The sequence below is a fragment of the Cyclopterus lumpus genome, chromosome 12 (genome assembly GCF_009769545.1).
Source record: "Cyclopterus lumpus isolate fCycLum1 chromosome 12, fCycLum1.pri, whole genome shotgun sequence".
Lineage (NCBI taxonomy): Eukaryota > Metazoa > Chordata > Actinopteri > Perciformes > Cyclopteridae > Cyclopterus > Cyclopterus lumpus.
In genome coordinates, this window is record NC_046977.1 from 18,617,673 (window position 1) to 18,631,357 (window position 13,685).

Consider the following 13,685-nt stretch of genomic DNA (forward strand, 5'->3'; position numbering starts at 1 on the left):
ATCTGCTGATCATCATTGATATTGGTGAGAAGAGGAGCCCGAGAAGAGCTAAAAGGATATAAAAAGCCAAAACTCACCCTGATACTATCTGGAGAGAGATACAGAGGTATCAGCTGCAGTACTACCAGACTTTTAAACGGCTTATTTCCTCTGGTTGTGAGACCCCTTAACTTATCCTCCATCTTCCAGATAAACAATAGGTTTAGAGTTTGGGACTACAATCTGCATTTCGTTGTGCAACCCTGTTGTACAACAACAATAAAAAAACCTTGATATAAACAGGTATATATGAGTGTTGTGTTTACAGCTTGTTCTGCTGCCAACAAGTGGCCAGACAAATGAATGCAGGTGTAACTCCTTAATTCAAAGAGTTTTTACTCATGGTTGAATGCACTTATTGTAAGTCGCTTTGGATAAAAGCGTCAGCTAAATGAAATGTAAAAAGATAATCAGTACTATTCATTTCTCTGTTTTCAGATTGGCATTAATGAAATAGGAATCCAAAATGCTCTTCTGAACTGGGCTCTGGAACGCTACCCTGAAGGTACATTATATACATCCTACACGTCTATGTATTAGACAATTGTAGTGAAAAGAGTCTGTTTTCAAAGCAAAAACATTCACAAGAACAAAAAACATGATATATGAAATCTCAACAATCACAGCAACATGCAGCATGTCGAAGATATACTGCATCAACAAAGACAAACGGCTATCTAAAGCAGAAACTTATCAAGCTATATGTGATGTGTAAAAACAACAGACCTGTAATAACATCTGTCTTCATGAAGCTCATAATGTTCTGTTTTTGTTGATGGTGTCGTAAATGTGTAAAGTCAATTATATGTTTATTATTGAGGAATGAAAAGGGATTTAAAATGTTTTACTATGACCTCAATGCTACTACATAAAAAAATAATTAACACCTTTATGTCAACAAAAACTGTACATTGTAGGCATCATAAACCTAACTTTATGAAAGAGCAGTTGTATTGCATTGCAATGGTGGAAACGATCACAGAGCTGGTCTCACTGCAGAAACGTCTGATGCATGGCAACAGCCCAACAAAGAACTCTGGCGGGGGGTTGTAGCAAGTTACTTGGTTGATAGAAAGATATTATGGAAAATAGTTTAGTGCAGCTATTTATATGATTGCATCCATCCAATGCTTTGTCAGTCATATTTCTACTGTATGTCATGTCTTAAATAGTTTAATCTTTTCTTAAAATATGACACTGCAGCGTTTGCTTAGTTATGCTCTTGCATTACTAAGCAAATGTAAAACATGAACTGCTGAATTTGAAAAAATAAGCTGTGACGTTGTCACGACCCGGCTCTAACACCATGACAAACGAGAGGGAGACGCAGAGATTAAGGCAAAACATGTATTTATTAGTTAACTAAAGGTGGGTGGCAATACACCACAGAACACAGAATAAACGGGAACGGGTACAAGTGGTAAGTTGCTGTTGCCCAGTGGTGGAGAGAGAGAGGGCTGTCTCAAAGGCAGAGTCTTTATCATCGGAGAGCACCGGGCCCAGGTGCTTCCAAGTAGGGCTTTCCACGCCTCCAGTTACCTGTTGGGTGCAGGAGACAGACACACGTGTGAACAGGCTAGGGAACCGTCACAGACGTACAGGGTGAATGAACTCCGGTAATCCAATGTACCGGTACCTAAGCAGTCTGTGTCCTGTGCTGTTTAGTATTGAGGCACTTTGACAGGAGGAGCTGGAGATCAAACTGCCAACTAAACTAAACTCACCATGCTGATAAACTGAATTGAATTGAATTGACACTGATATATCTGTGCCACGCTAATATTAGCTGATACTATTGGATCTCAATACATTGACTTCCTTTTCTTTATTTTAAACATGTAATGGTGTCTTCTTCAGTATTTATTGTACGGCAGAAGCAATCCGATTTTTTTTTCAATGAATTTCAAGTTTTTTTTTCTTCTTAAATTGTCCCTTACAGAATATAGAACAATTAACAATGGAAGCAGGGTTATTTAACATTATCTCCAGTTACAGAAGTTTCAGAACTGAAATGTGCACAGTGAAATGTGCACAGTGAAATGTGTGCAGTGTGCATAAGGTCTTCCCACTTTCTTTTTAGTGCCCACTTAATCGTCAAGTGTTACTGAAAGATTTAAAAATTGCGAAAGTTATTCCTTTTGTTTAAAGCAGAAAACCCATGTTGTTTTAACAACTATAGACCCATATCTATATTGCCTTGTTTTTCAAAAATACTAGAAAAGATTGTACAAAAAAGGATATTGTTTCATATAGTCTAATTCAATTCTTTACAAACACCAGTATGGTTTCCGTAAAAATCATTCAACATATATGGCTTTACTTTACCTTGTTGATAAATGTATCTCTGCACTTGACAACAATAAATTTATTTGCAGTATTTTCATACACCTTTCCAAAGCCTTCGACACAGTAAACCATAATATTCTATTGGAAAAGCTGCATAAATATGGATTTCATGACCATACAAATGGTTAAAAAGTTATGTCGCCAACAGAAGACAGTTTGTTTGTGTTCTTGCATTCTTGTTCCATTATTATTCCTAATTTATATTAATTTTGTCCAACGTGTCAAAAAGTATTTGCTGATGACACAACCCTAGTTCTCTCCCATTCAAATTTCAATTATCTGATTATGGAATCTAATGCTGGTTTTACTTCCTATGCTACATGGTTCAAATTAAATAAGCTATCTTTGAATAGCAAAAAATCTAATTTTATTATTTTCAGTGGCAAAAAATCTTACTCAACCGATTTAACTGAAATTAAAATTGAATCTCTTGAGATGCCTCAAGTGTCACCTACTGTCATAAGGAAGGTTAAACTTCTTGTCTCCTTATTCTTTATTACAGTTTAATTCATCCTTATCTTTCATACTGCAATATAGTTTGGGCAAGTACTTTTCCTACTTCTCTCAAAAAAAATGTTGGTCCTCCAGAATCGTTTTGTTAGGATTGCAACACGATCACAGTTTCACAGCTGCTTTTCTCAACTGCTCCTTTATTTCACAAACTACAGATTCTTACTATTTATGACATTAACATTTCTTTAACTTGCATTTTCATGTATACGATACTTTTAGGTGACGGAAATATTCCTGATCATTTCAAGACCTTCTTCAAAGTGAATTCACAGATTCATTCTTACTCAACTCGTCAATCTTCACATCTTCATCCTCTTAAATTACTGACTAGCAGAGGTCAATTTTCTATTAGATTTCGGGGAACCAAATTATGGAATGATTTTTCCCACCAACAAAAAAATGTCATTCTATAAAATGTTTCAAAAATTGCCTAAAAGAAAGTCTAATTGCTGTTTTGTAAGAGTTTTTTTTATGGATTAGTGTTCATGTCTTTCTTGTTTTAGCTGTATCAAAATGTCTAGCTGTTTCACTCAGATTCAGATTCAACTTTATTGTCATTGCACAGAGTACAGGTACTGAGGCAACGATGTTAACCGACCGGATGCTAAACGAATCTTTGCACTGCTGACCAGCAGATTCGTGCAAAGAGAGCAGTATATTTACAAACAAAGTGCAATGCACATATAATGTGTAGTGGATATGTATAATATATATAAACAGTGTGTATATACAGTAAAGTGAAGGTGCAAGTGTCTATATGTGAACATTAAGTTGCAAGTGTGATGTGGGGAGATGTTAAAATGTTAAATATTATATAGGTGGAGGCTTCAAATAAGCCCAGTTGGCTTTTCCTGCACTGTGATATTCATTTATCTCTGTTGGGATTTTTATTTTATTGTTTGAATTGTGCAAATAAAAAATCAAAGAAGAAAAGTGAGGGCTTTTAACAAAAAAATTCTGTATAGAATATTTGAATTCATGTTTATATAACATTTATTTTCCACCGCTTTAAAGTATGACAATGATGTAGGATGTGTTCACGTTTCACTCATTCTCTCCTCTTCCACCAGGAGCTTTTAAGGTTGTTCCGCAGGACGAGGAGGCGGAGGTCGCCTCCACTGCTATGTCTCCTTGCTCCCCTCAGGTGCTTCCCAGCACCTCCACCTTTCAGATCCCCAGCCCACCACTCACCCCAGGGACCCCCGTCACCCCCTCAGCCCCGAGCCCTGTGGAGGGACCAGGGAGCTCAGAGTGTGTGGTCTGCATGGAGACTGGGGTAAGACAAATTGCAACTAACACACTCACTGTGTCTGCAACAGCTCTCTGCTTACTTCCTATATAGAGCGTGTGAATGAATCCACTATATAGTGCTCTCAGAAATGTAACAAGCACACTACTTAATCCAGTCCTTACGCTTCTGCTTTGGGTTTTTTGGCTTTGGAAAGCAAAGAAAAGTATGTTTGTAGTAATGAAGTTAAAATATACAACATGTGGACACATGTGGACACAAGTGGACGACTGATGGTATCTCGTATCTTCCTGTCTCCAGTCTCAGGTCATCTTCCTGCCCTGTGGTCATGTATGCTGTTGTCAGTTCTGCAGCGGCGCTCTGCAGAACTGCCCTCTGTGTCGTAGCAACATATCCCAGCATGTACGCCTTTACCATAGCTAGGACCCACTACACTCTGCTGTAAACGGTACTTTGTAATGTATATGCTGAAACAAATCGGAATAGAATTACTTTATTGGTGTTTTGTGTTGTAAGTGGTGTCCAAGCCTGTTTTTTTTTGTTGTTCTTTTAAATTCAATATTGTTTTGATTTTTGCATTATATATTAAGAGCCAAGCGGACTACACCACTCACTGGTTGAAGACTGTATGTTCTTTGCCTTATAATAGTTTCTAAATTGATGTGTGCCTTTTTCTGGGAATCTCTTTTTTAAACAATACTAATTGTCTGTGTATGCGAGTTAACTAAACATAATGTATTGATTGTTATCATCACTGATGCAATGTTGCTCTTCAATATTCTTTTATTTATATCACTGTTTTCAGTGTGATAATCTGGAACACAAAGAAATTGAAATAACCTAATGTCAGTTTAGTTTGAGTTGTTTGTCCTGCTCATATTCAGTTGTGTCACGTTTTCTCTGGCTTTTTAAAGTCAGAGAAAAGAAGAAAAAAAGAACCCTTTCTCAGCTCGGAGACTACTGGAGTTTAAAATCATTAGTGTTTACCCAAATGAGTTTCTTAATGGGAAATGTAGAATCAAGTGATTTTGGAGCTTGCCCTATACTGAGGACAAAAAGACAAGATTTCTCATTGTAACAGGTGCTATGCTGTCACATGCAGGTTCCTTCCCCCCAGCACCAAAGGATGAGCATACAACTGAATATGTTTCGGAATATTCTTTATTGTCCAGACTGTGTCTCTGCTCCACCTGTGCGCGCCATATATAAGGAAGTGTCACTCTGGCCTTGATTTGCTGCAGCTGAGGCCAATTAGGCCTCCTCCTGGCACCTGTTCCCCAAATCACTCCCCCACACCCCTCCGCAGCTGAGCATAACCACGCCCCAGCCACCACACTCATCCTCTAATGCGTTAATGTTGGCCATTTTTTTCTTAAAACTCTTTCTTACTATTTCCACAGCTTTATGAAAGTGAATGTGAATGAAAGAGCAATGCTATATTGATGGACTACCTCTTTAAAATCCATTTGATAATAAAATAGGTACCTCCTCAGGTCCCAATTGTGCTTCGGCTGTGCATATAATCATATATATATATATATATATATATATATATATATATATATATATATATATATATATATATATATATATCATAATCATCTCAAAACAAAGTTAAACTTCTTAAAATGACCAGAACCCATCTGACCCAGACAGTCTATCTGGGCCTTTCAGGGACTCTTATGGGGTTCCCTCGACAGATGGTAATCCAGCCTTGGACCCCACTTTAGTTTCTGTCTCACCTATTTCTGACTTATCTTCTGATCCCTTTCTTATTTGAAATGCTATATGTGGTGCATATGTATGAACTAACAACACCTCACCTGTTTGTTGCCATCACTGATGCTTTTATTATACTCTTTCAAGTGCTCTTAACTTAAACATCCCAGCATGTATCAGGAAATATCTTTACTTACTGTATATGACTGTTAAATGTAGTGTGTTAGAGATTTCACTTCTATACAAATCTGACATTTCACCTGACTGATGTATAATAAATGTGATGTCACCTTGGTCGATGTACTATTCCTCTACAGGCAGCCACCTCTGGACTTGTACTGTAGAAACTATGATGCTGTTGAGTGTGAAGGTCTGAGCTGGTATGCTGGTGTGTTTTCAAAAAGTATGGATTTATTGAGCCAAACATGAAACCAACATATTGACCAAATTAGCTTTGAACTTCTGTGACCATACTCAGGCTATGCTAACTCATAGCAGGAACTGAATAAACTGACTGACTGCATTACAAGTATAATCTAAGATACTGCCAATAACAAGTAAACAATCTGTATGATATATGAAACACAAGCTATGTGTCGTTTATCTGTTCAATGTGTGTGTGCAGTGTGCATAAGGTCTTCCCACTTTCTTTTTAACAGGTGGTGCTGTAAACATTATTATCAAGCTGGATCCATCAGTCTTTGAAAAGTTGCAGGGGCACCGGTGCGTTCAGTCCAAACTTATCTTTAAATTATTTGTTCTTGCAAGAAGAGGCTCAGTTGCACAGAGCCACAACGATTCTGTGCAAGTGAGTGCTGAAGATTGAAATTCACAGCGCTATAAAGACAGTATACAGAGGTATGGGCTGTTATTGGAATATTCAGCTTTGATATTTACAAACAAAGGAGTACGTATCAGCATAGTCACAAGACATATAGATACATGCATGTATACAGCAAGGAGGTATTTGTCACACATGCTAATAGGTGTGACAAATAAGCATAAGTCCATATGTCCTTTATTCATACATCCGTGCATGTTATTTAGGCAGCTGCTGCATACACCATGAGTCTCAGAATGCAGTCCTTGATAGTTTATAAAACAGTCCACCTATAATATAAAGAATATAAGATACTCATAAGAATGAAAAATTCCCATTACACTACCTACATATTCACATTTTACATTCAAAAAGTTATCTTAATTGCTTCTATCTCTGAGTTAAAGGCAAAACCGTTTGTCCACCTCTAAACCTTAATGCTAATTGTGACACTGCATTAACAAAGCAATCAAACACACAGACAAAAATAAACCCTCACCCAATTTGTCAGTGGAGGCCCAGATCCAGGAGGCTTTGCCATGGAGCACATGGCACAGTTGCTTTTAAACTCAAACAGTGAAATACAAAAGTATAATAAAAAATTATTATTAACACCAACATCATCTTTTTATTCAAATACACAGGGGTCAGGCATTAACTGAACAAATATCTTCCAATATTTTTAGTATTACTGGAAAAACTTTTCTCATTTATTCTCATAAAAAAAAGATTTTGCATATTAAATAAAAGAAAATGTAAAGACAGAATTTTGAGTTGTGTGGCACACATGTCCTTAAAACAAGGCATTCTGTGCTGTGACAATAACAAATATTGATAAACTATGTCTATCAATTGGGGTCTGTTCAGATCCCCTACATTGTTCAGGTCCCCTTCATCTCTCTATCTCTCACTATTTATGTGAGGTCGCTCTGTGTATCTCGGTGCTGATAAATATCCATTAGTCTTCCCTATTCACCTGCTAAACTGCCACAAATACCTCATAGGTCATCAAGTTGATAACTGTGTTTTTACATGAATTAACACTTCTGTTTTGTATTCCTTGTCTGACCTGTGTATTTTTATTTTGACTTGTTTTGGATACATTTGCAACGATTGTTTGTTATCTATGGATTTCACCAATTGTATAATGCAAACTGGCTTTTGCATTTTTGGCATAGTGAACACTTTTTGACCGTACTTCCCTGCCGCGTTGTTTGATTGATTCCTGACAAACCTGAAGTTAGTTTTGTATCCCTCCCCCACACCACAGACAAACACTATCCTTACGAACCTGATGCTTTCAGTATTTTGAGAGCCAGTGTTTTTCTCTCATTCTTCATGTTTTTTTTGGATGTCCCAAACATGATTTTTGGAACCGCTGAAAAGGCATTCATCAAGGCTCTTGCCATCTAAAAATCTAAAATAATTTAAACATCATATGTACCTTACTCTTTCACAGCACTGCATTACTCAAAACCAATCTTATTCAGTCAATTTACAACCATTCTTGTATCTTATTATTATATAGCAAAATATAATTGCACATGTAAAACTGAGTTTAACAAAGACATGGACTTCATTTAAAGGTGACAACTGTGAACTAACATACGATAGAAATACATGATATAGCTTATGAATTAAGTCCACTTTACAAAGCACTTACCATGATGACCACAACCCACAGTTATTGCCATCCTTCTGAGTTGGATGTGTGAGAACTCCTTCGGTCCATTTTTTGTCCATCCACTCAGTTTTCCCACGGCTTCTCCTCATCTTCAGGTACTATTTCAGGTATTTTATTTATGATGTAAGTTATAATAAAGTGGGAACAAAGCAGATAAACCTTGCTACATATGATCCAAATTGCAACTGCATCAACAACATATTCTTATTAGATTTTAAATTAAATGATTTTAAATTAAATGATTGACACATAAATTAGCTTCTCAATTAAATGATTGACACATAAATTATCTTCTCACACTATTAAGTTATTTTTAAAATCTATGAAAAAGAAATACCTTTGGCTTCTCTTTTCCCCCAATCAAACAATTGAAAATAAACACATATCAATCTATTGAACATCTGTGAATGTAAACAAATGCAGTATTTATTTTAATCCAATACAAACTGTCAAATTTGAATAAATGCTGAAAGTGGGATTTTTTTAAAGCTGTAATTAAAGCATGGGGGAATTGATTTGTCATTTGAAAACTTACAAACATGACATACCCACTACATCTCAGTTATTGGGTTGCTATTTAGGTGTAGACTGCATGTAGCCTCTGTCGTCAGTCGGCCAATGATGACAAGTACTCTTTTGAGTGTTCGGAATACTAGAAATGCGCGTTACACATACAGTAAATTTATACATACACACACACACACACACACACACACAAAATAACATGCAAGGAACTCATAATACCTTTGACAAATAGTGCCTGGCAACATGCTCTCTGTCGCCAAAGAGAATGACACCTGCTGTGAAATGATTAAGTATGTAGATGGTAGTGCCCATCTGTAGCTCATTTGCAGCAACTTGAAAAACACCTTTGACAATCTAAATAAAGCAAAATGGGAAAAGAAAATCATAATTTAGATACATTTTTGTATTGCGAATCAAAAATACATGGATTCTATTTTTGATTAATTATAAAGTACACATAATTATACAGTTATCATTATAACCTGAATTGTATTCCAAAATATTTTTATATATTTTAATAAAAGCAACAATTACGTATATTAAGCCATGGTAATAAAGACAGTCTATCCATATATTCACTTCGAGATAGTAATTAACAAATGCAATGTGTAACATTAAATGATAAATGCTACACATTGAGCTCATTTAACAATCGTGAGATGGTCACTACCTTTTACAAATGCTTTCATCTTTGACAATAGGGCCTACAATGAAAACTGTACCTCTCCTGCTAGCCATTGGTGAGGTCAAAGTGTGCACAGCTCACTGTGGTGGATGATTATATTGCACCCTTTGTTCTGTGAGGGGAGCACAGCAACCACAATCTCTGTGTCTTTTTTTCCCCACAAGGAGTTGAGCTGCAGTTCATCCATAGAGATTGCCCCAGATTTATCACCTTCCGAAAGGTTTTCTTGGCCCCCCTGCAAGAATGGACTGGGGTCTTTTGATGACCTGAAACTGAGTTTCCCAAGGGAGTCCTCTGCCATTGAGGTATCAACTTATTGCGAATGTGTGTGCAAACATAACATATAATTTAATAAGGGATCCTTTTTTTAATCCTGTTCAACTTCAAAAAACAGTACTCAAACATGTTGTACATGTTTTACACTTTATCATACAAAAAGCTTTTCTGATGTAATATATGTCAATTATTTATAGAATTATTAATTTGAGAAATACATTTAAATATTTTAAAAGTTCAGTTACCTTCTGAGAAGAACCTTTGAAGGGGAATGGCTTGCGGATAGCACTGACATATCTCCCGTTCTTTTTCTGTTGGCGTTCCTTCCACTTTTCAGTCATCACTCTTAATGTCTGCATCAATGGTTAGTTATAGATTAAGCAGGTACTGAGAATTGAAATAGCTTTACAAAACAATTATAGACTTACACTAGAATATATTATAGTCATACTGCAAGGCTTCTCAACATTTTGTAACCTTTTATAACATTTCAGATTGTTTTAAGATTTCTGAGGAGCTCCTTCCCAAATAGATGACAAAAAGGAGTAAATAAACTGAGCTGTAAATATGTTATGCCACCGACAGTTGTAATGACCCAAATATATATTCTGCGTATACACACCCATCACCTCCATTCTAAAAGAAAATATAATTTATTCAGGGATAAATTTCCTCAAAACATGCTTTTGAGATTTTACAGGGTTATCTCCCATGCACATCAATATTACATTTATAAAACAGATCCAATTTGGATCACTGTAACTGGACCATTAGCTTGCCAACAATGAACAACGTGTTTGTCTACTTGATGATGTGTTTGGTGTGGCCATTGGAATTATGTTTAGTTTGTTGAGCCCATTTTTAATTAGAAATGACTAAGATTGTAAATTCCATTTTTATTTTGATATTACTATTTACCAGTATCTCTGCAACCCACTAGGTGACACTTTAAGGCACATCAGTGTGAATAGCTGATATACGGCATACTATAATTTTTTCTATAAAAGATCAAACACATGTTGTCCATCCATGGCCATGTCTGCTCAATGACATTATTAATGGAATGTGCAAACCTTTCTTGGAAAAACTCGTTTGGAGTCTTCATACTCCTTCAACAGAGCAGTGTGGGTCTTTTGATATTGGATGACAAAGTCATCGAGTCTGGTGAGCCTGCTGGACCGGAAGCGAATATGTTTTAAATCCCATTGACTCTTCTCCATGATGCCCTGTGTCTTGTTGTCCTCTGTTATGTTCTTTGATTGGAATAAAATAATCACAATTATTAAGAACTCAAATTATCCGTAAAACACAATAGCATCACATCATTCATTTTAAACACTTCCACAAATACTGAATGGATTTTATTTACTTGTGTTTTCTTTTTTTTCAGGACATTGAATTGTTTGGTGTAGTCCTCATATTGTTGTCCAGTCCCATGTCGTCCAAGGTCCCCTTTGCATTAAAATAAATAATGCTATTGGTTTTCATTTACAGATAAAACAAGAAAGCTCATTTGTGTAATTATGACCAGAGATATGTTGCCAAATTAAATATGATTTACCGAGCATTATCCCGGTCCATAGTCCAGCATAGGGCATAAGGTACTGTGTGATGTGATCCACAAGGCCATTGCAATAGTACAGGTTGGGCACACCATCCTTGTCCAGTGGAGCTTTGGAAATCACGTCCTTGTATCTTTTTCCAAAGTTGTTGGTTCCTTTGATTCCCTATCGTTATATTAAATTTGATTAGCAGTGTGTTATGAGATTTGAAGTCTTATGGCGCAAATCTAGAGACCCCATCGACCTTAGTGCTATCTATTCTCTCCTCCACAATAAGAATAAGAATTTAAAAAAAGATTCTCAGAAGATTACACTTGGACCATATTACCTTGACAATGGCCCAGTCGCTGATAATGAAGATAAAAGGACTTGTAGCAACTGGTGATGTTATCACTGTGCATAATGTAATGATTATATATAATTTAACCAAAATCATGAGCGTATAATGTAATAACAGTTCTGTACATAATGTAAGACGTTATTACTTAATGAGAAAATGATTAACATTCAACACAGTTGTGTAGTGTGAAAAATTAATAATAATGCTAAATTGTACACATTAAAAACAGCATATTTAGAGTTCATGTTGGAAATTGTGTTTTTAAAATAAATTGCTTTCTCTGACAAAGTTTAAATCATCAATTTATAGTAATTAATATTGTGGTGACCATTGCTGTCTATGAGATATTTATATAGCAGCCTACTTCTTATGCATTTCTCTACTTTTCTAGACATTCATGATTAATCTCCTCTCTCATAATTAGATTACCAAAAAGCCTCAGAGAATTTATAAAGCATCACATTTCAGCCTGACTTTTAACTTTAAAACTGATACTGCTAGCGATAATGCTCCTTGCTATAATACTATAATATATTGTAGAAGCAGAAATAATGTAAATGTGTACACAAGCACTTCCACTACAGATAATCTGTCTGTTCTTCCATGCATTGATGTCTCCCATGATTTGTACATTTTACTAACATCTAATTTCAGTTCTTAGTACATTTGCGCTTGCTTCAGATATATAACTTTAACAAGTTATTGACGTGCAATCCAAATAATAGCATAACTGACACAATGCCAAATTAAAATGATGCCAAATTATACTAAGATTCTTTAATTAAACATTAAATGTCAAATCTTGATTTTTACCTATATAGATCACTCTTGAGAAGTAAGTCACTTGAGATTGTTATCTTATGGTTTAATACTTGGACTGTCAAACATTTTAAGTAAATGGACTAATTGTGTATCGAACATTTATTTCACATGCTAAGAATTCAGCATCATCTCTATAAAAGTTGTCTTTTATCCGGGTCACTGTATCATTTTGTAGTCCTGAATTTTGTCACACTTTAAAAAGGCTCAATACATATGGAACTGACTGATACAAATGTACTCTAGACCAAAAAGTTAGACATAAATTGCCTTGTGAACTGATTTGAAGTCAGCTCAGAAAGGAGATTTTGACAGGCTCTCATTTTTAAATCAAACATCAGAATATCTTGATTGTCTCTGAGGGATATCCTGAGATGGTCTACTGTGAATCAGAAGTGAAATTAGTTTTTAACTATGCACCATTTCCTTCTAAATCTAGTCTGAAATTAGAGACACGTTTGCCCATGAATGTGATTTTCTATATCTTTTATTTTGAAAATCAAAATCAAAATGTCCCAATATTGGAAGAGCTATTGTTTTCTATTCATCATTCATAAAATTCATGATTAGTTTAATCTGTTACTGTATCTGTATTTAAAGGCGTATTTCATCATATCACGTTCACCGGAAGTTTGCTCTTATTTTGAAGTCAGTTTTTACACGCTCGTACCGTAATGCCTAGTATATAAGTGTCGTGAAAAAAACCGTGCGGGCTGGCTTGACTGTGTTTTTCGAAGTGGAGGCTGGCTTGACCGCAGTGCATTTCCTGATGAAAATGGTTGAATGTTTGATGATTTACTGTGGCTATTCTATTTTTCATTTCATCATAAATTCTCCCCATCATGAACATGGGAGAAGTTTGCCTTCTGGGCTTTCTGTCAGAAATGTCCCTAGGTTTAGGAAACAAACGTACACAAATCATGATTTGGGCTCAAATAAACGTTTCTGACAGAAAGCCCTGATAGCAAACTTGTCCATTTGCGTTGATTGACAGTGGATGTCCGTAAAGGAACGTCATGTAGAAGATACAAATATCAGATTTTCTGTGTGCAGCTTTAAATGTAGCATCAAGGCACGAGCCAATCACAGCTTGAAACCGTCTTGCCGT

General features: G+C 35.8%; 1 protein-coding gene across 1 annotated transcript in view; it reads left to right on the plus strand.

Annotated features, from left to right (window-relative positions):
* Positions 1-6,454, plus strand: part of lrsam1 (leucine rich repeat and sterile alpha motif containing 1) — a 30,248-nt gene extending 23,794 nt beyond the window's left edge. The window contains exons 24-26 of the mRNA XM_034546196.1: positions 478-544; positions 3,969-4,174; positions 4,448-6,454. Of these exons, the coding sequence (XP_034402087.1) occupies positions 478-544; positions 3,969-4,174; positions 4,448-4,570 (396 nt within the window). The 3' untranslated portion in view covers positions 4,571-6,454. The remainder of the gene's footprint in view (positions 1-477; positions 545-3,968; positions 4,175-4,447) is intronic.
* Positions 6,455-13,685: the final 7,231 nt, after the last annotated feature.